General features: G+C 40.1%; 1 protein-coding gene across 1 annotated transcript in view; it reads right to left on the bottom strand.

Moving 5' to 3' along the window:
- The window catches only part of LOC124622221 (protein mesh), a 264,311-nt gene that overhangs the window by 164,410 nt on the left and 71,957 nt on the right, over positions 1-27,944 (bottom strand). Inside the window, exons 2-4 of the mRNA XM_047147873.1 lie at positions 25,452-25,693; positions 15,900-16,265; positions 1,413-1,550 (exon numbers count right to left, since the gene is read on the bottom strand). Coding sequence (XP_047003829.1) covers positions 1,413-1,550; positions 15,900-16,265; positions 25,452-25,693 — 746 coding nt within the window. The remainder of the gene's footprint in view (positions 1-1,412; positions 1,551-15,899; positions 16,266-25,451; positions 25,694-27,944) is intronic.

Raw genomic sequence — 27,944 nt, forward strand, 5'->3', positions numbered from 1 at the left:
GGTTCTGAAAGCTTGCATATGTAAAATCTTTTTGTTTTATATGTGTGTTCTCTTGCCTGTGCTTGGTGAGTGGATTTTATATCTACCCAATTAAATTGTATTGGTAGAAAAGAGTGAGATATTCAGTCATAAAGATTGCTGACTACCTACTGAGTGATGTAAATAATTAAGTGGATAATAAAATTAACTTGGAACACAAACTGAAACCTTATCTGCTTGATAATTCCTTCTACTCAATTGCAGAATTCCTGATTTTTTATTAGAATACTGTATGTATATACGTTTTATGGAGAGCAAGAGACATGGAACATAGTTACATATAAAACTATGTATCCAAGTACAGAAAAGGAAGAAAAACTGTAAATGGTGAGCATTTTGCCATATTTTCTGCTGAGAAAATGTACTATAATGGTAAAACTGATTAATTTCTTATCATAGTCAGATGATACAATTTTGATCCACAGAAGATTCAGCTAGCTAACTAATCAAGTCTGAGAAAACATCTACATCTGCACTCAGAAAATGTGATAAGATGAGTAGAAGACAGCAACCAGTTTCCTCAATTTTTATCAGATGTTTCTACTATTCCATACACTTAATAAATCTTCTTGTTCACTGCGGTTAATGTTGTATATCCATACCAGAAGGTGATAATTTTACTGTTGTCTTTGGGATAGTTTTGAATATCTTGAATTGGGATGCTCTGAATGTATGAAAATAGCATTTAATGACAATACACACTTTTTCAAGTATCTGAGAATGTACAGTTTTATCATTATTTGAATAGCTTGATACAAACTGAACACATGAGAAGTACATATTTTATCCTCTAATTTCACAGCAGACTTTGTACACTGTTACTGGTATATTTATAGATGTAATGCTGTTGATTCAGATCCCCTAATGAATCTCATAATTCACCATGGGTGATATGTAATTATTCTCTTAGGATCAATTTTCAGTATGAATCAAAATCTGTCACTTGGTTTACCCACATTTGGGCTCACACATATTCAGTTTCTTGCTGGTGATGACTGTATGATGTAGACAGTAAACTGTACAGTTATCAGCATTATTATCCAAATAATGTGTGGCTAATATGCATTAAGCTTCGAACATTCATATACTGATAAAGGAAAATCATAGTTTAAAACACACTTATGTCCACATTCAATCAATCCACCCACTGAATCACACTCTAAACAACAGAAATGGAAGTTATTCATACTCTCATAACTGAAAATACATATCTAGAATAGAATTAGAGCAAACCACTACACAGATCCCTTCATTAATCAATAATAACAGTGAAACAGTAAATGGTAATACAATTCTAGAAAACTTCTTAACATATCCACAGTTCATTATAAATCAATATACAATGAACACTCTTCAGCTGGATTCTAACTTACATAAGCAGGAACACCACCTTCTCCGCCTGTTGTATCACCTCCTGCTTCTGTATGAGATGTCCACTGGATGTTCAGATAATTGAATATTGCATATGTGAAAACTTCATCTGTAGCAAGGATCATCTGGAAAGTGTTAGTCTGTAAAATCGGAAATAAAAAGCAGATTAGTCTCTTTTTATTTTCTCATTTCTAGGAACACTGTGGAAACAATGTCATAGCAATACCACAGAAGTGAAGTGACATTTCTCACATACAGCTGAAAAATTTTGAAAATTTTCCATTATTACTTATTGAGCAGTATGTAATATATATCAAGGAACTATCACAGCCGCCACGAGTATGGCATGTGTGACGAATATAACACAATGAAAAAAAAAGAAGCAACACACACACACACACACACTGTGTTTTTATTATTGCATTGCACTAGACAAAAACTCTGAAGTAATTTCTTCATTAATCAGTTACGTTTCCATTATTCCTGCCCACATATAGCCAAGGTTGATTTGAGTACCCTGCAGAGTTTTCGCTGGGAAACCCTTACAATACTCCATACTGTCCCGATCTTTACCCGCTCAATTTCCATATTTGGGAGTCCAGCAGAAAGCCATTCATGGCTATCAATTTGCTTTGGATGAAGAGGTGTGTGCCTGGATATAATCATGGTTCTGTAGGCAGCTGCAGACATTTTTCATGAAGACGTTGACAGTCTTGTATCACAGTGGGATAAATGTATTAACAGTTGTGGCAATTGTTTTTGAAATAGTAAACATTTTACTTACTTTTCTTCAATTTGCCTTGTTTTCATTGGACTACTCCTCCTCATAGATTTTGTCCATGTGTACTTCTTGCCTTAGGATTACGAGTAACTCATATCAATAATCCGCATAATGATAATGCACTTTATGAAAAATAAAAACCCCTTGTGATTAAAATGACAGAATTTCAGACTTCTCTGCCCTCAAAGAGGTATGATTTTATGTATATAGACTGAAGCTGTGAATGAAAATTTGTACGAAAGCTGTGAGGGCAGATCCACCACGTCAGATATACAAGCAGGTGTTCCGGAAGCACAGCCTGTGGGCAAAACAAGCGAGACCTGAGGTGTCCAATGCGACGTGCCAGGTTCTCCACCAACGCTACACCCCGAGGCAGGAGCCAGAAGGTGACTCTGCCCGTAGCCAAAGTGCATTCAGCAGATCGTGAACTTCAGTCAGCTCCTCCTGCACCCACACACAGAATGCACACATCCTAACCATCCTATCAAAACTAACTGAAAAAGTAAACTATAAAGGCAGACAGAATCCTAGATATGCAGCTTGCTAACCTCCTGATGCTTCACTAATGGACGCTGGAGTCTTAATGAGATACTTAGCTGGCTGTTCAGTGAGCAGTTGCTGCGCTACAGTCTCAATGAATTTACACTTACAAAACCGCGAGATTAAACCTCTCAGACAAAAAAACACGCACGAAATTTAATAAATATACTACGAGGAAATCACGGAAAAACTTGCCATTCTGTAGATGTATATCAGAAGAGAGCTGGAGCGTGACTGACTGGCTTACTATACGAACGGACAGTTGCTTTCAAAACAAAACAGATTAGCGCTAAAAACTGAATGAATTTACACCTACAACAAAAATTCGAGATTAAACCTCTTAAACAGAAAAACACACACGAAATTTAATAAATATACAACGAGGGAAAAAAAACGCACGAAATTTAATATAAAATGTCCAGTGCCTGATTTAAAATTCCCGCCAGTCTAATAAATACCGCAGGAAACGTATCTCTACGTGGCAACATTGTATTCAGCTGCCAGCAACAGTGCACCGATGAAGCGAACATGAGTTGCGGGGATTCACAAGCTTGCTAACGCTGTCTAGCGTCATTGCCCGTGAAACTGAATCAAAAGTGATTTGTGCTATCGGTAACAACAATATTTTCGTTACCCGAAAGGGGAGAAAGCTATTCATATGATGCGGGCTATAAACTGAAAGTACAGCATGTGCAGAAGAACGTGGAAACAGACTAGCTGAGGGGCATTTCGTCCCTCCACCAACAGATAAAACCATTGACGATTGGCGAGCTAGTAAAGAAGAACTGAAAAAAGTGAGGAAGACTAAATGTGCAAATAGTGGATGGAATGCACATTGGCCAAAACTAGAAAGCAACGTATCGAAACGAATTCAAGGAAACCGTCAAAATGGCACTGGAATTAATACAAAAATGATTCAAACACACGCTAGCGCAGCAGTGGAACTTAAGAGACTTTAAGGGTGGAGTTGGATGGCCCTGCAGCTTTATGAAGCGTCATGGACTTAGCATGCAAACCAAAACAAAGCCATCTCAGAATATGCTACTAGAGTAAGAAGAGAAAAGATTACCTTTCCATCGCTTTATGATTCAACATGGAAAGAAAACCAGAGTGGAAATAGGACAAATAGCAAATGACTAAACTCCTCCTACATTTGATGTACCGAATAACAGAACTGTTGCCATGAAATGTGCTAAAACTGTAACTATAAAAACAAGTGAACATGAAAGATGCACTACATTGTTGTCCTTTCATGTGTTAAACTTAATCCAATGATCATTTTCAAGTGCAAAACAATTGCAAAACCCACTGAAATACCAGGAGGTGTTGTTCACTTACATGACAAGGGTTAGATGGGCGAGGCTGGCAAGAAATTGGATTAACAGAGTATGGGAGAGAAGGAAATGTGCTTTGTTGAAGAAAAGTTCTCTTATTGTTTACTTGTCATCTGAAAAATTCCGTGAAATGGAAATTGAGACAGGGAAATACAGAACTCGCTGTTATTCTGGGAAGACTAACTTCACAACAGCGGCTTCCTGATGTCTCAATAAATAAACCATTTGAGGTGTATATGAGAGTGGAATGGAAAAATGGATGATGGATGAAACCCAACATGAATGCACTCCGAAGTGAGCTTTAGAATGACCTATAATCAAAGAAGTGTGGTCCGTGGATAAAACAGTCATGGTCTAGAGTGAGAGAAGACTTTATTGCTAAATCTTTCAAGAAGAGAGTTATAAGTAACGCTCTCACTGGCAGTGAAGACCATATTATCTATGAAGATGACAATGATGACTACAAAGAGGAAGAAGAAGGAAGTTCAGATGATGATTTTCAGGGATTTTAAAGGTCAGTTCGATTTTATAAACTAAGAGCTTTCTAAAAATCTGGCTTTGCAGTCTAATAATAAAAATGGTAAAAATGTTAGATAAAAATTGTTTAAAATTAAGGTCTGTCTTATAGTCCGTAAAATGTGGTACGTGATTAGTGTTACATTTTAGCCCTAATCATGCAACTGCACTTAAAAACCGTTTTTTTTAAAGACTACCAGTATTTAAATAAAAGCGGAGAAATGATTTTAGGGTAAATTTAAAACTTTGTTTGCTGTCTCTCAGACATTGTATTGTACTGGGAAATAACCACCAATTTTAGTTACTGCGTACTGCGTACTGCATACTGCGTACTGTGTACTGCGTACTGAACTCTTTCTGAGCCACTAACAGCAATTCTTTCCTCTAGTGATGTAGACAAGGATATTACCATTCTTCGCAAATTGTGAGTGATTATTTGTAACGAACTTAATTATGTACTGTTCACATGCAGTCGTCAAGTAGATATCTTTTCACACGGATTTAGGCGTTTTTAGCAGCGTACCCACTTGACTGCATGTGAACAGCGCATCTGCTTCTTACTGCTCGCTTATGTGCAATCAGTACTTTCTTTCTAAGCTATGACTTACCCCAGAAAATCATTCCACAAGACACTAAGTGAAAATATGAAAAATAATTTAGGAGGTTAATTCATTTGTTTTCAGAATTAGCAATTATACGAAAATCAAAAGTGGCTGAACTTAATTGTTGAGCAGTTCAGTGATATACTTCTTCCAGCTCAAGTTTTCGTCAATATGTACACCCAAGAATTTGGAGCATTGTACCCTGTTTACAGACTTCTGTTCACGTGCTACATCAGTTGTTGGTGTGACTCTATTTGTTGTACAGAACCGAATGTGACTTTTTTTTTTTAATTTAAGGAAAGTCCATTTTCTGAGAACCACTTAATAATTCTTTGAAAAACATAATCAACAATTTCCTCTGTTACAAGGGGAATTATTATAACACTAGTATCGTCTACAAAAATTACCAATTGTGTCTGATCAATGTTAAGTGGAAGGTCGTTCACATATTCAGGGAATGGGAGTGGAGGCAAAATTTAATCTTCTGGGTATCTCTTTGTGATTTATCACCTGTCACTAAAATTTTCTCTCTTTTCAACATTGTTTGAATTATTCAACCCAGCGCTTTGCATTCTGTTTGTTAAATATGATTCATACCAGTTGTGTGTTCCAGAAAACTTAAGTTTTTCTGAGAGATTAAAACGACCTAACCAATCTACCGCCTTAGAAAGATAAAAAATACCAATTGGTAGTATTTTATTACCTAAGGATTGTAATATTTGGTGAGTGAATGTACAAATAGTGTTCTCATTCGAGAAAACCTTCTGGAATCCAAGCTGTGTTGTGCTAAGTTAGTTTTTCGTACTCAAATGTGAAATTACTCTTGAGTACATTACTTTTTCGAATATTTTGGAAAAATGTATCAGTAAGGAAACTGGACGATAGTTATTTAAGACTTCCTTGTCATCGTCATTATTAAGAGATTTAACATATGCGTTTATTAATCCACCTGAAAAAATTCCCTGTGCCAGTGAGGTATTACACATGCCATTAAAGACATTACTTTGTGTTACGATATCTTTTCAGAATTCTGTTTGAAATTCTAGCAACATCATATGTGATTTTGTTTATCAGAATTTTAATAATTTTAGTGAAGGATGTTTGTACCACTTCTAGTTGCTTAAAAGTTTTGCGGAATGACATTTTAATGTATTCCTTTGCTTCTTCAACTGAAACATTTAATATTATTTTTGCTGCTAGATTTAAAAAGTGATTGTTTAGAATACTGACAGCTTGCCAATTATCAGTCCCAACAGTGTCATTTAGTTTAATTGTTGTGGTATCTTGTACACTGACTGGTTGTCCTGTCTATTGTTTCACAATATCCCATGCAGTTTTAATCATATTTTCTGCATCATTAGTTGCTGTTAGGATGTGCATATTTTTAGACTTTTTAACGACTTTTCTTAAAATATTATAAAATTTTTGGCAGGACACAAGTAACATTGGATGTAGACTGAGACATAAACTTTCCTTTTCCTCTTAGATGAAATTTTAATTGCTATTTTAATCGACTTTTTCAATAACTTGGTAGGAACGCTACACTCAAGTATTGGAACACATTTACTACGGCGTATATTGAATTTAATTTTAGCATCTCTTTCTATACATAACTTATCCCATACTACCTCTTTTAATGTAGCTTTAAAACATTGTCCCCAGTTCTCATTAATAATCATCAATGCCTTTTGTGAACATGTCACCGAGCTGTAAGGTGCTGCTGCATCGTTTATTTTCATTAACCATGCATCACGATCTGTTAGTCCATTAATAACTGAGTCCGCATTACTTAGCTCAGTCTGAGGAATGTCTGTAAAAACTTTATCAATCAGAGCATCCCTAACAACCCCAGTTTTGAACACAACATGGTCCCACATGCCCGTGAACACATTGACACATTACTGCTCCAATCATTTTTAGTTTGCAGTTCACACCATGATCAGAATTAAGCACACCAGTCACAACACATGACATAGAGCCCACTGTTACAAAGAAACACAACATAACTTCCAGCTGTGGTTCTGTGGCATACTGACAAATTAAATGATGTCGTTTCTACTTTTTAGAAAACAATGCAAGTCTGCATATCACCATCATCTACCTCAGTCTCTATCCCATTTAACGGAAAACCTCAAACATTTTCTCTTAATAAAACCGCACAAACCTCCTTGTGCAACCTTTTACTACCGACGAAAAAGCCTTACCAGATTCTTCTGAAAATTTCTTGAACCTCGTCGCTCAAAATGCATCCACAAACACCTTGAACAATACATCCATCTCGCCGTCATCAAGTGAGGCTTCCATCCCAACTTGAACGCCTACACCTCTTCCACTTGCAATAACTACAACACAACAAATTCAAACACTTCCTGCCTCTAGACATCCCCATCTAAAGACTTTGAAAAAGCATAGAACTTCGTTTGACATTCACTTATCATATTCTCGCTGCAAAGGTATGAGCTTCCAGTCAATTGCATCAGCCAAATACCTTCGTCTCACACTAACCATCCATCCTATGTAACAATAAACAACATTTACACCAACATTGTCGTTGAAACTGCAGGGGTGCTGCAAAGATATATAATGTCACCATTCCTTGTCCTCTCCCATACACCTACTCTATTATCATGATGATACCTCTTTTCTTGTTGTCTATATTACACTTCATTCATCTGAACGATCCCTCGAACTTCACCTGAATAATTTAACCTCTTCGTATAACCACTGGAACCACTTCATCACCCTGTGAAATTATAGGAAAACCACCAGAACTTTCTGCCCTTAAGGTCTCTACCTCACTGTCTACAACCATTCATTTCACCTAAGTAAAACACTAGGTTGCTTCTGACTAACATTTGTTTAAAAGTTAAATAGAATCCCTACCAAATAATCATCTCAGAGGAAGCCCACGATTGACTACAAAAACTAGCTGGCCAAACATGGGAATAACTTCACTCTTCATATTTAATCACCCAATCACTCCCACCCCCAGTACCCTAAATCGGTTGATAAAGTTCCCGCTTCTTCTGACACCTAGCATACCTTCGTCAGTCCTGTCTTTCTCTCTACCGAATTCATCATTCTAAGTGTTCTGACCAGCTGGGGACCTTTTTCTCCCCATCCCGTTCCTAGGATCAATCCGTTCTGTCAACAATAACCACCTCTTACACTACAGAGAAACATTTCTACCTATTCTTTCCCCACCCTATTTTTGTTATGTCTCTTGACCCTTTTCATTACTCGTCCCAGATCTTTACTCTGACAGCATCCACTTCCCTTGCCCTGAGAATGGCATCAAAAATACACAGCAGCCATCATCTTCACAGTACTCAACACGACACAAATCACAAACATATTATCAATCATTAGATTATTATTGACATTCGTATGAATGTATTCTTATTGTTTGATTCAAACGAGAACAAAGGCAACGGAAAGTAATCGAGTTAGCTTAGGCGATGTTGAGTGCATTAAATTACAAAATCAAATCTAAAGGAAGTGGAGGAGTTTTACAATATGGGCAACCAAAAAAACTGATTATGGCAAAAGTAGAGACGATATAAAATATAGACGGCCGATAGCAACAAAAGCGTTTCTGAAAATAGGAACTTTTTTAGCCTCAAATAATAATTAAAGTTGTAGCAAATTTTGTATTGTGGATATCCACAGCTATGGATCATGATGAAAAAGACCGCTTCATTGACATGATAAATATTTATTTCTCATCGAACTAGTTTCATGGAGTTAGAACCACATTTCAATGGATACATATTTATTTCCTGACCTATTTCAAGTAGTAACCAGTGATTATCCGATTATTACAACTGACAGAGAATGTTGGGTCATCTACTGGTTATCACTTGAACTAGGTCTTGAAACAAATATGTATCCCTGAAGATGTAGCTATAACGCCATGAAACTAGTAGGATCATAAATAAATATTTATCCTACAGCTGAAGCAGTCTTTTCATGATGATGAAATAATGCAATCGTCAGGCTGACTTGTTTGGAGGCGTTGTCTGGAGTGTAGCCATGCACTAAGTTGAACGTGGATAATAAACAGTTCAGACAAGAACAGAATTGTAGCTTTTGAAATGTGATGCTACAGAAGACTAATGAAGATTTGTAAGGTAGATCGAGTAACTTACGAAGAATTACTGAAACCAGTCGAGGAGAAAAGAGATTTATGATAAAATTAAATTAATAGAAGGGATCGCTTGACAGGACACATTCTGAGAAATCAAGGGATCACCAACTTAGTAATGGAGGGAAGTGAGGGGGTAAAAATTGTAGAAGAAAACCAGTGTTTGACTACAGTAAGCAGGTTCAGATGGGTTTAGGATGCTATAGTTGTGCTGAGATAAAGGGGGTTGCAGGGAGTAATCGTGGACAGGTGCATCACATCAGTCCTCCAACTGATGACCTTAACAACAATAATTCAAAGGATGAAAAGTGACAAAAATTCACTGTCAGTTAACCCCTAATGGTAAATATCATTAAAGAAGAAAAGTCCGACAAAGAATGAGATGGGACAAAAGCGCACCTCTTAATGGCGGATGATTATTTTCTCAGGAAAGATTAATTTACGCTAGTCATACGGATTGTATGGCATTATAGACTGATTTACATTAGCTGGCATCTGAAACTTAAGGTGCAAAGTTGCGATTTTGTTGCGAGAACTGTCTGCACGCAGCTGCCAAAGCACTCTGCTCTCCGTGACAATAGAAATTCACTCTGAAGTCTCTGTCAGCTTCAAAAATGACGTAAAAATCTGAAATTCACATGTGGTACAAATCTTTATAGTGTCTCTAAGCATGATTACTAGATCCTTGGGAAACCATCTTTTTTGTAGTTTTGTCAATATATAACTCGTAAAAAATGAAGTCTGAAGCATTTCCTATAAATCCCATACAATGCTGGATGTACTCTCATACGAGGAGAAATGCGAACACGTAATGCACCTAGGAACATGGTCGAACATGATTATTTTGATGGTCTACGTTTATTGTGTAGGGAGGCATACCGTTGCTGGGCGTACCGATCTCCAAATTTTTGAACCCTGCAGACTCACTCGTCAACGTTATTGTGGCACTTTACTCCTTACCCCACTGCGTTCCACCCTGTCTTCCTTTTTATAGATGACAATGCGCGACCGCATCGAACAGCGCATGCGGACGAGCCCTTGCAACGAGAGGATGTTCAGGGATGGAGTGGACTGCGCGTTCACTGACTTCAGTCCAACGCAGCATGCGTTGGGGAGACATACTGCAACACGTTCACGTGCTCCAAGGGCCATACAGCATTTTTCAGCCTCACTGGTGTAGGAATGGAACGTCCTGCCCACAATAATTCCTTATCAACCTTATGGCCAGCTGGGGGCACTTTGCAGAGTATGCATTGACCACACAACTTGTTAATAAAGGAAACAAATTTCCCGTATGAGTCTGTGATCACCATGAATATTTTATGTATGAAACCGTCTAGACGGCCAAATAAAAGTCTTCATTTAAGAATTTTACAACGTTTGGCTGTCCGCCACGATCAGATATTTGCAGTTAAGATAAGAGGAACATCAAGAGTGACAGACATTTGTTATACAGCATAACGCCCTAATAATTTAAAAGTTAAAGATTATTTAAAAAGGTTCGCTCACCAGAAAACTCCGAACGTGCGATACGTGGTTCAGTGCCAATATTAAAATATATACCTAATCGGTGCGTCAAGTAATAACTTGTCTGAAAATTATAGAAAGACGCAAGCTCTAGCTGAGGGATGGCGCTATTGCGGAGTACGCCGCATTCAAATTTTTAATTTATTTTGTCATTGTATTTTTTCCTTCTATTTATTCATATAAAAAGGTATAAGGTACGTAATTTAAATTTTATAAGTATAAATGTGGAAGATAAATGGAATAATAATAAAGTAAAAGTAAAATCTGAAGACAGTGTCCCTCACAATAGCGCCATCTGTCGGCTGGAGCTTATATCTTTGTATAATTTTTAAAACATTTCTTAGGTATAAATGTTAATATTGACACTATTTCTCGTTCCGTAAGTTCAAGCTTTCTTGATGATTGAACCTTTTAAATTATTTTTTAACTTTTAAAATCTCTGTGCTTGATGTTGTAGCACAAACACTTGTCACTCTTTTTATTCCTTTGTTCTTAACTGCAGATATCTGACGATGACAGATGCTAAAACGTCGTAATAAATATAGACATTTTATTAGCCATCTAGATGGTTTTATTCATAAAAGGATGACACACCCCATTAAGAACCATGGCCCGCTTTTTGTAATGTCCAGGAGACAATCATGAATCGCGTCGACTTCAGTGTAATTATTGTCTTTGAATAAATGTTTCATTTCTACTCGTCTCACTACGTATTTCCTTCAGTCACTTTCTTATTGTTCTGTAGCAGTTCATCGAGCTATGTTAGTTGGCAGTGACACCTTATGCGAAAGTTACTTTGGTCCTTACCACCAGTGTAGTTTAAATCGCACTATTGCCTCACTCTTCGCTGAACAAACCCCTTGAATGTTCAATGTGTGTAGCTCTTGCTTAGCTCTAGCTACACCCAGCCGCGCGTTGTTGTGGCTCAACGCGGTTAAGTGGAAAAGAAAGAAGAGGAAACACGTCCTAGTCTCCTTCTCCCCCTGTCTCTGCCTATGTCCTCCTCTCCCTACCTTGGGCCGTCTCCTCCTCCTCCCCCCTCTGTCCGCCCATCACCTTCTCTCTCTTTCCCTTGATCTCTTCCTCCGTCTCCCCCATCCCCTCCCGTCCATCTCCTCTTCCTCCCTCTCTTTCTGACCTTGTACCTTGTTTGTTGTCATGGCAAATTTAGATTCTGTAATATGAGTGTTTAACAGAATATCATTTAAAATTCGAATTAAATCGGTCTAGAACTTTTACAGATTTTTGCCAACAACATTTCACTGTTAGGCAGTACAACAGCATTTCACTGTTACGCAGGGTATGACATGTGTAAGTGTAGATATTTCTACTGGTAACTGAGCATGGTGTACTAAAAAAGCATTACATCAGTATTTACTTCATTTTCAGACTAGTAATTATAGCTATTAAAAGTCGTGTGCTTTTAGGTTTAGTGGTATATCGAAGTACAAGTGGCAAGAGCAGGGCATTTTCCCCTGGAAAATAGGTCAGGTGTTGAAGTGTGGACGTACTGACGCAAGCCGGTTGGTTCCTAGTGACAGGTGTACTCCATTCAATACTGCAGTTACGACTGTGCGGACGAGGTAATGTAATGTTCGTCGGAAGATTGTTCGAGGCAGAGAAAATGAATCACCACTCTAATGTGTGTAAGTATTAAGATACCACATATAAAAATATCTGCACTGACACCCATCATATACCATACATTTTACATTTAGTCATATAATATACATAAAATATGTAACCTATATCTGTTCCAAGCTTTTATTACAGTAAAGTGTAAAAATTTGAAGTAAATTGGTGAAATACTTTGAGCTTTATGGTAGCAATGTTTACCCTTTATATATTACACATACATTTATATATTACATACATTAAAAATGTTCATTAGAACATCATGTAAAAATTTGTAGTAGATCAGTCAAGAACTTTTTGACATGTTTCGTAGCAACATATCCCCTTTATGTATCACTTGTCTATCTTATGTCTACATATAAACCAATATCAATTGCCGCAGGTATGAAAAATCATCACTTGAGAACGGCTCGACCGATCTGGCTGGCCTTATTTTGTGTTCGTAGTTCTTAGGTCAAGGTTTGTATGAAAGAAAATTTTTGGAAAATTCAACGGAAAAGTTGAAAATTTGGATGGTATTTTTGTATGAAAATCTCAATGAAAGAAATGTGTCTGTCGGTTTGACACTTATGTTGTCACGTTTTCATAGCAAAGCAAGAATAATGTGGCGTTCAGTTTGACACTCCTGCTGTCGCACGTTTTCATAACAACAAGCAATTCGTTATTGCTTATTGACACTCTGCTGAAACAACACAATTAAAACCTGTATTTCAGTGTTTTATCGACGGTGACCAGATCTTTGGTGTGTTGCAGATCTTTGGTGTGTTGCAGAGATTGGATTAATATCAGTTCGTAGTAATCTGGTGAGGTGAAAACATTCAGTTGATATAGAGATGTTATAAAAAAAAAACACTTTCTGTTAAACTGGTTGCGGGAAAGTATGTGCTAATTTGTGCTGTGAAAATGTGCCGTTTTGTTTTCTTTTTGTAGTCATTTTTAACAGAAAACAGGAAAGTTGTGTTTGTAGCTAAGTTTATACTCCTACCTGTTCGTAATTTAAGACCATGCGAAATACTGTGATTAAAGCTACTATCCTCACAGAACTAGCAGCTAGAAAGGTCTCTCATACGACGTGTGCTAATGATTCCAACCAATTTTCCTATTCATTTTGACTACTCATGCCAGTCAACGTTCCGTTTGCAATAACAATAAATATGGTCAATGGGAGGGGGAGGAGGAGACGGACGGAAAAGGGAAGAGGAAATGGATATAAACAGTGCTTTTTTTCTAAAAAAAATGTTTGAGGGTACTCCGACATTGGATATAATGCAGCGAAAATTACTTATAACTGAAGCATGGGATACCACCCGTCTGCTTTTAGCCATAACGTCATCAACACGTCGAACTACAAAAAAAAAAAAAAAAAAAAAAATGATATCGGACTCTTCAGTTGAAATGCTGCTCAAATGAAGCAGCCGATACCGAGAAACACCCAAACATACAAGACAATGTGGTATCGAACACTTCAGTTTACATCACCTCAAATGAAGCATGCAATTCTCATCAACCCCTAGTTTTCTGCTCATCTCTCACCTCCAACGTGACTTACAAGTTGCAACGAAAGACAGGACACACTCTAAAACTTCGCACAACCGACAAGAACGGAACAGCAAACGTAAACGAATAAAGAATAACAAAACAAAGACGGCAATGAATCCCGAAGGATGATGGTAGTGGGACCGTAGAGACATCTATCGGTAGCTCGGCGCTTGAGTGTACGTATATCCATTAAGCACTACCATCGTCCACTGTTAGGGGACGAGGCACTACATGTTTGTCGAACTAGCTGTCAGCGATTCAGTTGTCGAGAACGGTTGCCACAGCTTCGAAATGCTTGAAAGAGTCAATGACATCGCTTTTCCCACCAAAAACAGCACGTTCGTATTGCAATTATCAACACGAAAAAATGAAATAAAACATTTACGTCCGTGAAATAAATATTTGGCACTCTTCCAAGTTCTCAACATCATAAAAAAATTACTTTGTGTGGTGTGGTTCTGTAAGACCTTCAGTACACACACCATCAGATTGTTTGACTTGTCACTCTAACGAAGTAGGCGAAAGTCAGCAATATGTCTCGTGGTCTTATCGTGGCGTGTTTATCTTCTGCCGTTTGGTCAGACGATAGAAATGTCACTTGCACGCTTAGAGTAGCAGATTGATGGTGACCAAAATTGACAATCTGAAGTTCCTTTGGTATTGGTGCGTTAATCTTATTCTCACATATATCTCTGATACTTGACAAAAGTGTCTATACATTTATCTTCATGGCTGTGTACAGGAATATGGTAATCTTATCGGGCGCAAACTGAAACTTGACTATAGACTGGTACAGACAAATGTAGAACTCGTACAGACTAATGCAGACTGGTACAGACTGGTGCAGACAAATGCAGACTGACTCATCGGAGGTCTGTACACTCGTTATAATACCTAGCGCGTTCATGTATCACTGTGCGAGTGTCATCCGTGAGGAGAAAAGGTTCTACGTTAGCAGCAATCTCATTGGCTGCGTTACATATTAATACACGGATCGGCGGAAGCAGAATTTGGTCCGTCTCTATGGCAGCGCCATCTAGTAGTGCGGAGACGAACGAGTGCTGCGCCTGCGCTGTTGTGTTTAGCGGGTCGCGCTCTAGTGGGAAAGTTGTGTACACGCTGACTATGCGGAACTATGCACACAACACATTGTCGATGAAAAAGTTTAGGGGAACGCATCCCCCAGCGTTCCCCAGAAAAACAGCACTGGATACAAAGAAGGGGAAGTTGGATATGGACGTAAACATGAGGAAGAAGTCTGTTAGAGAGAGTGTGGGGAACAGATGTGCAGAAGGAGAAGGGGCAGGGTGGTGGACAGAAGTAGGAGGGAGGAGTTTGACAGGGGGAGGGGGGAGGCGGAGAGGGATAGAGGGAGGGGGAGAAGGAAATTAGGATATGTATCCAGCTGTCATACATATTTAGCAATTGTGAAGCATTGCCGTGTTCCCTAGAGTATTTACGTGTGTCACATATTTAAGCAGAGCGAGGTAGCGCAGTGATTAGCACACAGCACACCGGACTTGCATTCGGGAAAGACGATTCAAACTTGCGTGTGGCCAACCTGACTTAGTTTTTCCGTGATTTCTCCCAATCACTTCAGGCAAATGCAGGGATGGTTCCTTTGAAACGACACCGCCGACTTTCTTCCCCATCCTTCCCTAATCCGATGAGATCGATGACCTCGCTCTTTGGTCTACCCTCCCCCTACACACAAACCAACCACCTATTCAAAAAATGTATGTACTACGTAGAAACACGCGTATATTTGAATGCACGTTGAGTCAAAATTTCAAGTCAATCGACCACCTACTTTTCGAGCTTCGCGGACACAAACATACGCGGGCTTTATATAAATGCTTGAGCGCGCCCACCTTGTAGAGCGAGTTGTCGATGCCGCCGGCGAAGGACATGTTCTTCCAGGTGACGATGATGAGGTGCTTGGGGTCGAAGGTGTCTGCGCCGATGACGCCCTCGCGCACGTCCCACTTGACGCGCTCGCGCATCTCGACGCCGATCTGGTCGGTGCGCGCCTGCAGGTCGCGCTCCAGCCGGAAGTAGACGCCCGGCTGGCGCTGGTCCTCCTCCTCCTGGCGGATCTTGCCGATGCGCATCTTGCTGAAGAAGATGCCGATGAAGGCCGGGTCGTTCTTCTTGGGCCAGTCCTTGTTGGGGAACGACAGCGGGTACGTGTAGTGCTCCGGCGGGTCGCTGAACTCCAGGTAGCCGTGCATCGAGAGCTGCGAACAGGCACAACAACACACACTGCGCCTAATATGCCAAAACACTAAAACTACAGTGCAATCACGAGTTACAGCGAGTACACAACGTCCTTGCAGCCACACATGAATTTTTTCATTAGTAACTTTTCTACATGAGAGAGTATATAATGTAAATGGCATATTACTATATACATAACTAGGTCTACTTTGGGCTTTGGGATCTGTTCCACAATGCCAGGTCTTGTAGGTGATGACATCTCGATCGGCGAAAGATTCAAGTCCAGGAAGGGACTGTATATAAGCGGGCAGTGCACGTCAACGAAACCATTCCGCTGTGAGCTCTATCTGCAACAGCATTGAAGCACTATGCCTCGTTGGCATGTGTATCGTCATCGCCGCCACCGCGTGCCTGTCTGCAAACACATTATTAGCCTCGACAATAAACTTGGCGGAAATGGTACTGCCCAAGCAGTTATACTGAATGGACCAATTTTCTTTCGTGGATGCAGGGTTAATTTTACTCTGGATGGCGCTACTGGAAATTCTGGTAGTGGGTGGTTTACGCTAGCCATAACGCCCCCAAAACCCGAAGTAGACCTAGTTATGTGTATATTATATGCCATTTACATTGTATACTCGTTCCTGTAGAAAAGTTAGTAATGATGAAAAAATTCATGTATGGATGAAAGGACTTGGTGTGCTTGCTGGAAATGTAACTGTAACTGGAGATATTACTTTGTACTATAATTATTAATAAAGTGTGATGCTTGGCCTCTGTAACCGGGGAGCGTACATCGCGAACCGAGGGCTCAAGGATGCAACAGTTTGAAAAAATTCGAAAACATAGTGCCGCACTGCCCGCTGAGCGCCTAGGGAGTCGGTGCTGCAACCCGCCCGACTTGGCTGGGCGCCAGGCTCGCGCACTAAGGGACGCGTGCTGCTAGTGAAATCGTGAATAACATATTTGTAAATATCGACTAAAATCCTGTAAAAATGAAATGTACTCGTACGTTTCCTATGACCTTAAAAACTGTTAATATTACTACCAATGTGAAAAAGGCAATTTATTTGTGCAAGAAGAAGCAACATTTTATGAACAATGGATACTATCCTAAAGGCGGCCACACACGAGAAGAAAAAAAAAAAAAGAAGGCAGTGCGTTAGACCGAACGGCTAACCGGGCGGGCGAGTGTCAACTTTGTTTGCAGTAAAAAGCAACGTGTTAGGGATTATTTACCAGGATAAGATTTTTAGCAGGCGTATAGCTCACTTTCTTAGTATTGAGATCATATGAAATAAATAATTTTTCAGACTATGTAACGAGGAACGCTATAAGCTGTACGTTGTAAGCAGCCCCAATGTATGTGACGAAGAGTATTATTTTATTTTATCTTCAGTGCACCATATATTAAGATACCATTTCCAGGTTTGGGATATACCAGTAAACCCCCTGATTCTGTAAAATATATGTTTTTTTTCTGTATACATATAAATCATCTTCAATTGTCCGAGTACTTTACAAAGGAATTAACATGTTAGGTATTTGATGTTAAGCATATAAGGAACAAAAAGGTTAGAAAAGGTTTGAAATTATGCTTAAAGTTTGCTGGAAGTTACTAAATGCTCTCATTATGAAACACTGGAAGGATATAGATTCGGTAATTTGCGTTCCATTGTAAACAAAAGCAAGTTTTTTCACGCCTGAAACATTTAATACATCATTCCGCCTGAACTACGAGTCATACAATGATACAATTTTGCAGAAATATTCAGTGGTATATCTGGATACTGTCTGCAAATTGTATTGCGAATAGAGGTTGCAGTGAAGAAGTAATAAATTAGAACCTCTTGCCTGATGCTGAAGTTTCACTGCGTGAAAAGCTAAAATGTAAGCGATAAATTTTTTTCCCGTTCATCACTTTTTTTTTGGGGGGGGGGGGGGGGGGGGGGAGGGGGGGTTGGGTGAAAGAGAGAAATAATTTCTGACAGGTCCGAAATTATGTGTAAAGTTTGCTGAAATTCGCAAAGTGCTCTCATTGTCAAATAGGGAATGAAGTCCGGGTATTTCTGCACCATCAGTTATGCTGCCACAAGGCAAATACACAGTTTCTTACTGTAATACTTGTGTTATTGTGTTTAACTTATAACATAAAATTACATTTCTTAATGAGTACATTACGACAGCAATTTATATTTTTAAATTCGCTCAACAAATACTCCAAATAATGAAAATCAAATTTTTAGTTGTCCCTGGAAGCCGTTGGATAGGCAACCTGCAACTGGCATTGGATTCTGGGTTATGCAATGGTCGCTTAGTAATACACCAGTTCGCTTGGTAAATGACCGTAAAGAACTGTGACTATATAAAGGGTCAGATCTTGGTGTAGAAAGTCGAAAACAGAAAATAAATCGCAACTTTATCTTCAGAGTCCCAACGCTGGCGACAAGTAGGGAGCTTAGGGATGTTCGCAGAATGAGACAGGATTTAGGGGGTTTTGTGGGTTCCCACGAGATTTTAGACATCTTTCTTTGTAATTTTTTATGGAATAGTTAACTCTTGTCCTTGGCGAGTTGTTACAAGAACTAGATACAGACTTTCTGAAATTGTGTGAAGTGGTTCACAAAGGCGTTTCCACCATGATTCGTCGTGCACGTATAAATGCTCTAAAATCAAGTACCAAGAAAGCAAAAGATAAGAAACTCTAAAATCGAAAGAAGATGTTGTTAAAGACAGGATGAGAATATCCAACGACAATACGCAAACGATAGAATATATTGAAGTAATCAAAAATATTAGTAAATGTCTTCTTGCATATGATAAGTTTTTGACAGGAACAATAGAAAACAATAAAAGCGAGAATAAACTGAAACCTATATTGGATGGACATCATATGATTTTAGCTAAGTTATAGCTGATTGCACAGTGACTAACAACAGAGAAAAAATTGTGAATGTATTCCGTGATTTCTTTACATACTTGTACAGTTCAAGACATGAATTAGAAACACATGAAGTTGTAACGAAAGCGTTGACATTCTGGAAGGAATGTTTGATGACATGTACAAAGCCATTCGTGGTGTGAACAAAGGGTAGTGCTGGGACATTATAGTGTTTCAGTAGAAATGATAGATAGCAAGATGAAAAGTTACTGAAAATAAATATGCATTTTTTTGGAGAAGAAAACAACTTTCCAAAGCTGAAATACAGCAGTAACTACTCACTTTCACAAGAAAATTGCCAGAGAAGGCAGACAAGGGATAAAAAACTGTTCTGGCGGATGGTGTTTGAAGTGGTCACTGTAGCCAGTCGATATCTACTAATACCAATATTACTGGCCCCTGCTTCGATCACAAATGAGATAGATTATTCCTACACGTCGGTCAGGGGCCTGAAAATGGCGTAATAAAGCGCCGAAACTGGTTGCCTAATAAAATAAGGTTGGAAATTGACGGCTGAAAGGTGTTTAATTTAACATCTACATGTCAGAATGTTTTCAACAACAGCATGTAGCGGTACTTCATTTGTTCATCTGTATACGTGCCCACTCCAAAAGATGGCATTAAATGATCGAATAGCTACCCTTGCTGTGGGATGGCGTAATAAAGCGCCGAAACTGGTTGCCTAACAAAATAAAGTTGGAAATTGACGGCTGAAAGGTGTTTAATTTAACACGTAAATTGATCTGTAAGAGGAACGTTCTCCTACGGTGTTTTTTTAAGACGAATATATTTCTTTCTTTGGTACATAACCAACAATAACCATGATGGAGCTGAAAACCAAAATCTTTCGCTGAAATTAATAACACTTGTGGCCTTAAATAGCGTTGTAACAATTCTCGTAACAGAAAACCGATCAGCTGTAACCGTTAGGTGACGGTCATTAAAATCAGAGGGTAGGCTGCTAGATTATTCAGTCAAAACAATGAAAATTTAAACGGGGGTGTTACAAGCTGTAGCACGTGTACCAATAGCCGTAACCTGTGGAACTTAACTATTTCATCATTCATCGCAAAATGGACATGGTAGGGAACAGAATGGAGTGAGGACGTAATTATGAGCATACTGAGAATGAAATACTGGGCACGACATGTTGGCAGGTGAATGGATGGTATATAGACTATTTATCACTCTGGTTTCAGAGTGATAAAAAAGACTGAGCAACAACTTAATGGAAGGTGGGTAGATAATGCGAACGGCGATCAACAGGTAATGCTATACATTTTTTTCCTCGTCCATTTTAGGTTGAGAAAATGCAGAATTTGTTGTGGAACATCGTAGAATATTCCCAATTCAGGCCCTAGTTTCATGAAACACAGGTAATTGCCAGCGCTATATGTAGCATTCAAAATGGCATCTGTAACGGAGGTGAGTTCAGTGGAGAGAGTTTATTTTGGAGGAAAATCAGAGCTCACAGATATTTATAGGCGCTTGCAGAATGTCTACAGAGACCTGATCCAGAACAAAAGCGCGGTGACTCGTTGGGCAAGGCACCTCTGATCTGCCACTTGCCGGCTGGTCAAACACAACTGTAACTTCTGCTGTGTTGGAACGTGCGGACACTCTCATTCGAGGTGATTAACGGATCGCAGTGCAACACCTCGCTCTTCAGCTGGACGTCTCTTTTGGTAATGCTAACACACTCATCCATCAGTTGGGGTACTCAAAGGTGTGTCCCCACTGGGTTCCTAACATTCCGACATCCATCTGTTGCGCTCAACGAATGATGCACTCTGTGAGAAGCAGTACGTTGAGGGCGGGGAGGTTATGGATGCAGCAAGGCGTAGGCTCGGAAGACGTCCAGTAGAGTTGTACCATGCAGACATGCAGGCCCTCCCAGTAAAGTGATGTAAACCCGTCACATTTGAGCCGTGGCGGACTGGCGCCAGCACCGGGTACGCTCGTTACATCGTTGCGATTGATTTTGGAGGGTATATGAGATCTTTGCATATCGTGTGGCTTTCTTCTGGGTTGGCGGGCTTCAAAAGTCGGCCGTTATCTTTCAAAAGGAAAACATAGAGAGACGTGGGACTTCTGCGGAGAATGCAGTGTCGACTGCGACCGGATGTGCCCTAACAGCGTGATGTACCGCGCAGTTGTATTGGTCAGCATGTCTGTGTTTTGGGGCAGCTCGGAGATCCAAGTTTCGTGATTTCTATCAAGGGAAAGGTCCCTGAAGGAATGTGGTTAAGCTGTTTGAGACGCTGAGTTGTGCTGTGTGCAAACATCAAGTAAGTTGGCCGTTAGTGTATGTGGCTGAGCGTCGCGATGAGAGGCGTTTCACTCTCTAGATGATTGTGGATCTTACACAGCCGTTAATCGAAAAGTATGTGGATGAGCTCCGTGAGAGCTGGTTAAATGTTGGCCTCGCATTGAAGTCTTAGTTATAACTGTACTAAGTGACTGAAAACTGCACCCAAGTCATATTATTATTGGTGAACCGTCCTTAAATGGTTCCAATTTAAAGGGCAGTGATTGCTGTGGACGAACATTTTGTAGACTGATGCACGTATGTCTGATGCTAGGAGTCTGCCCTGTATTTTGTGTGTTTCAGAGAGTTGCAATTGTCCTGTGCTTGTCAAAATGCTGTAAGCGCCAACGCCTTGGCGGGGAGTGAGGTGTAACCCGCAGCCTAGGTCCTACTGTGTTTACGTAACCCTGCCACGGCTGGATTGCTTTGGGCGAAGACCCCATACAAAAAAGATTTGTATATGTTTTCCTTCTTCCAAGGGAGGTAAAACGCCTTTTGTAATTTGTGATTTGCACATCGTGTTTTCTGGGTTACATAAAGATAGTCCGGCAACTAAGTGTGATCTGGGTTTGTTTCATGGCAATCTTTCTTGCTTCTGTTACATATCTATGTTCCAGTGAATTGTGGTTAACCACGTGAGATTTAAATGTTGTTTGGGCCGTGTAGTAGCTCTGCAGATGACGAAGAAATTGAAGAAATGTGTGATGAAATAAAAGAAATTATTCAGATAGTGAAGGGAGACGAAAATTTAATAGTCATGGGTGACTGGAATTCGAGTGTAGGAAAAGGGAGAGAAGGAAACGTAGTAGGTGAATATGGATTGGGGCTAAGAAATGAAAGAGGAAGCCGCCTGGTAGAATTTTGCACAGAGCACAACTTAATCATAGCTAACTTTTGGTTTAAGAATCATGATAGAAGGTTGTATACATGGAAGAACCCTGGAGATTCTAAAAGGTATCAGATAGATTATATAATGGTAAGACAGAGATTTAGGAACCAGGTTTTAAATTGTAAGACATTTCCAGGGGCAGATGTGGACTCTGACCACAATCTATTGGTTATGACCTGTAGATTAAAACTGAAGAAACTGCAAAAAGGTGGGAATTTAAGGAGATGGGACCTGGATAAACTGAAAGAACCAGAGGTTGTACAGAGTTTCAGGAAGAGCATAAGGGAACAATGGACAGGAATGGGGGAAAGAAATACAGTAGAAGAAGAATGGGTAGCTTTGAGGGATGAAGTAGTGAAGGCAGCAGAGGATTACGTAGGTAAAAAGACAAGGGCTAGTAGAAATCCTTGGGTAACAGAAGAAATATTGAATTTAATTGATGAAAGGAGAAAATATAAAAATGCAGTAAATGAAGCAGGCAAAAAGGAATACAAACGCCTCAAAAATGAGATCGACAGGAAGTGCAAAATGGCTAAGCAGGGATGGCTAGAGGACAAATGTAGGGATGTAGAGGCTTATCTCACTAGGGGTAAGATAGATACTGCCTACAGGAGAATTAAAGAGACCTTTGGAGATAAGAGAACCACTTGTATGAACATCAAGAGCTCAGATGGAAACCCAGTTCTAAGCAAAGAAGGGAAAGCAGAAAGGTGGAAGGAGTATATAGAGGGTCTATACAAGGGCGATGTACTTGAGGACAATATTATGGAAATGGAAGAGGATGTAGATGAAGATGAAATGGGAAATACGATACTGCGTGAAGAGTTTGACAGAGCACTGAAAGACCTGAGTCGAAACAAGGCCCCCGGAGTAGACAACATTCCATTGGAACTACTGACGGCCTTGGGAGAGCCAGTCCTGACAAAACTCTACCATCCGGTGAGCAAGATGTATGAAACAGGCGAAATACCATCAGACTTCAAGAAGAATATAATAATTCCAATCCCAAAGAAAGCAGGTGTCGACAGATGTGAAAATTACCGAACAATCAGTTTAATAAGCTACAGCTGCAAAATACTAACACGAATTCTTTACAGACGAATGGACAAACTAGTAGAAGCCGACCTCGGGGAAGATCAGTTTGGATTCCGTAGAAATACTGGAACACGTGAGGCAATACTGACCTTACGACTTATCTTGGAAGAAAGATTAAGGAAAGGTAAACCTACGTTTCTAGCATTTGTAGACTTAGAGAAAGCTTTTGACAATGTTGACTGGAATACTCTCTTTCAAATTCTAAAGGTGGCAGGGGTAAAATACAGGGAGCGAAAGGCTATTTACAATTTGTACAGAAACCAGATGGCAGTTATAAGAGTCGAGGGACATGAAAGGGAAGCAATGGTTGGGAAGGGAGTAAGACAGGTTTGTAGCCTCTCCCCGATGTTATTCAATCTGTATATTGAGCAAGCAGTAAAGGAAACAAAAGAAAAATTCGGAGTAGGTATTAAAATCCATGGAGAAGAAATAAAAACGTTGAGGTTCGCCGATGACATTGTAGTTCTGTCAGAGACAGCAAAGGACTTTGAAGAGCAGATGAACGGAATGGATGGTGTCTTGAAGGGAGGATATAAGATGAACATCAACAAAAGCAAAACGAGGATAATGGAATGTAGTCGAATTAAGTCAGGTGATGCTGAGGGAATTAGGTTAGGAAATGAGACACTTAAAGTAGTAAAGGAGTTTTGATATTTGGGGAGCAAAATAACTGATGATGGTCGAAGTAGAGAGGATATAAAATGTAGACTGGCAATGGCAAGGAAAGCGTTTCTGAAGAAGAGAAATTTGTTAACATCGGGTATAGATTTAAGTGTCAGGAAGTCATTTCTGAAAGTATTTGTACGGAGTGTAGCCATGTATGGAAGTGAAAAATGGACGGTAAATAGTTTGGACAAGAAGAGAATAGAAGCTTTCGAAATGTGGTGCTACAGAAGAATGCTGAAGATTAGATGGGTAGATCACATAACTAATGAGGAAGTATTGAATAGGATTGGGGAGAAAAGAAGTTTGTGGCACAACTTGATCAGAAGAAGGGATCGGTTGGTAGGACATGTTCTGAGGCATCAAGGGATCACCAATTTAGTATTGGAGGGCAGCGTGGAGGGTAAAAATCGTAGGGGGAGACCAAGAGATGAATACACTAAGCAGATTCAGAAGGATGTAGGTTGCAGTAGGTACTGGGAGATGAAGCAGCTTGCACAGGTTAGAGTAGCATGGAGAGCTGCATCAAACCAGTCTCAGGACTGAAGACCACAACAACAACAACAGTATTTAAATGAAATTAAGGGGCTGGCCCACTCTGATAGGAACTGTACTGTTAGTTGTAAGCTTTTGTTAAGTGTGGCGAAGCCACGGCAATACTGTGTTTGCTAGGTGTTTATGAACAGTTTTACATGCATTTTATGGTTATACTTGTTTTGTTTCAATAAGAACTTATACTAAGTAACTGCTGCTTGTAGTGAAAATTGTGGGGAATGGTCTGCAGGGACCTTATGTTAATAAATTAAGTATGTGTAGATCGAAGTACGATTACCAACTATGATTCGCCATCCCGTTTCCCGTCCTGATAACAGCTGTGGTTGGGATAGTGCAAGGTAATATTAAAGGGGCCACATACCAACATTGAACGGATATTATGTTCAAAAACAGGGCTTGTAGCCAAAATAGTGGGGAATAATGAGGTTTATTGGAATTCTGAATAAAAGCGCACTGCTTTAAGAAAAAAAAAGTACATTTGCTTATTGAAGGCCCCTTGTGTTAAAAAACACATAGGAGCAACATGGATATGTATAGCTGAAGACTTTCATGTATTTGGTAGTCTACAGGATACAGTTATCCAGCAGTGGATGTCAAATGATGATGTAGTTTTTTCCTCTTGACCTATTTAAACGGTTGTCGTATTGTTAATCCATCCTGTAGTAGCGCAATCAGCCCCAAAACTAGTTGCACAAAGAGTGTCGGATTGGTATTTGGGTCGTCGATTTCTATTGCAGCGTGTACCGCTCACTTACCCTGGTGTAATTGTAACGGAAGCCATAGAATGGCAGCTGGAAGTTGAGGTTCTTGTGGATCTGCGGCATGGAGGAGTGCAGGTCCGTCTGGTAGTCGCCCTTGTCGTCCGAGTTGCCGCCCTGGTCGAAGTAGCAGTACATGAACTCCGAGCGGATCTGACGCAGCCGGTTCTCCGTCAGCAGGTACGCGGTGCCCGACGTGGTCGCCTGGTTGGGCGGCGCCACGCGGTTCTTGTCGCACACTGCAACACGCCAGAGAAGGCCACCCGGTTACTACGCCACTGATCAAGAGCACCGCGACCGGACAGTTCGGCGCGGCTGTTGGAACACGCTGTCGTCATCCATATTCAACGCTACAATGCATATACAGGATCTCACCCCAGAAAGGCATTACTTTTTAAATTTTCCTGTAATTATGAATCTAATTTCAAACTCCTTTCATCTGCATACCTTTGGCATCCCTATTATCAAGTATGAACTAAATTATTTTTTAGGTTTTTTGCATAATTCAAAATATTTTCCGAAATACCCTTAATGCATATGCAGCGCTTCAGAATCCCCACTAACAGTTATCTCGCTCTCTATTCCACATTGATTTCTACATTTATTTAGAAGCAGTTACTAATTAGACAATAGCTGTAGTAGAGGCAGTGGTGATACTAGCAGCAGCTGCAGCAATAGTAGTGCAGTAAATATACACTACTGACCATTAAAATTGCTACACCAAGAAGAAATGCAAATGATAAACGGATAGTCATCGGAGAAATATATTACACCAGAACTGACATGTGATTACATTTTCACGCAATTTGGGTGCTTAGATCCCGAGAAATCAGTACCCAGAACAACCATCTCTGGCCGTAATAACGGCCTTGATACGCCTGGGCATTGAGTCAAACAGAGCTTGGATGGCGTGTACAGGTACAGCTGCCCATGCAGCTTCAACACGATACCACAGTTCATCAAGAGTAGCGACTGGCGTATTGTGACGACCCAGTTTCTCGGCCACCATTGACCAGACGTTTTCAATTGGTGAGAGATCTGGAGAATGTGCTGGCCAGGGCAGCAGTCGAACATTTTCTGTATCCAGAAAGGCCCGTACAGGACCTGCAACATGCGGTCGTGCATTATCCTGCTGAAATGTAGGTTTTCGCAGGGATCGAATGAAGGGTAGAGCCACGGGTCGTAACACATCTGAAATGTAAAGTCCACTGTTCAAAGTGCCGTCGATACGAACAAGAGGTGACGAGACGTGTAACCAATGACACCCAATACCATCACGCCGGGTGATACACCAGTATGGCGATGACGAATAAAAGCTTCCAATGTGCGTTCACCGCGATGTCGCCAAACACGGATGTAACCATCATGATGCTGTAAACAGAACCTGGATTCATCTGAAAAAATGCCGTTTTGCCATTCGTGCACCCAGGTTCGTCGTTGAGTACACCAATGCAGGCGCTCCTGTCTGTGATGCAGCGTCAAGGGTAGCCGCAGCCATAGTCTCCGAGCTGATAGTCCATGCTGCTGCAAACGTCGTCGAACTGTTCGTGCAGATGGTTGTTGTCTTCCAAACCTCCCCTTCTGTTGACTCAGGGATCGAGACGTGGCTGCACGATCCGTTACAGTCATGCTGATAAGATGCCTGTCATCTCGACTGATAGTGATACGACGCCGTTGGGATCCAGCACGGCGTTCCGTATTACCCTCCTGAACCCACCGATTCCATATTCTGCTAACAGTCATTGTATCTCGACCAACGTGAGCAGCAATGTCACGATACGGTAAACCGCAATCGCGATAGGCTACAATCCGACCTTTATCCAAGTCGGAAACGTGATGGTACGCATTTCTCCTCCTTACACGAGGCATCACAACAACGTTACACCAGGCAACGCCGGTCAACTGCTGTTTGTGTATGAGAAACCGGTTGGAAACTTTCCTCATGTCAGCACGTTGTAGGTGTCGCCACCGGCGCCAACCTTGTGTGAATGCTCTGAAAAGCTAATCATTTGCATATCACAGAATCTTCTTCCTGTCGGTTAAATTTTGCATCTGTAGCACTTCATCTTCGCGGTGTAGCAATTTTAATGGCCATTAGTGTAGTAGCAATAAGAGTGCAAATAGTGGAAATTACCTTTATTTGTTAGAGATGTCGGTATACTAAAAGTTTTATCATCGCTCAGTATTGTTGTTCTGTGCTGTTATTGTCACCGGCTTGGTTAGTCTGGTTTGTTTTTGTCCCAATGGCAGTATTGTTACCATCGTGACCTGTCTAGCTTTGCATGAGTTGTTGTTCAAGTCACACGTATTTGTTATAGTTTCACCAAGATAAACAAGAGAGTCAGTGTCTGCTATTGAAGCTAATTTTGAAAGTGCTTTCACTCAGTGAGTCGTGTGAAGAAGGAAGTATTCTTGAAGATAAAAGCGAAGAATCAAACTTTGAACCTGCTGATACGAATGTTTTGGAAGATTACTGTACTTCAGACAGTA

Source organism: Schistocerca americana, chromosome 7 (assembly GCF_021461395.2).
Source record: "Schistocerca americana isolate TAMUIC-IGC-003095 chromosome 7, iqSchAmer2.1, whole genome shotgun sequence".
Taxonomy (NCBI): Eukaryota; Metazoa; Arthropoda; class Insecta; order Orthoptera; family Acrididae; genus Schistocerca; species Schistocerca americana.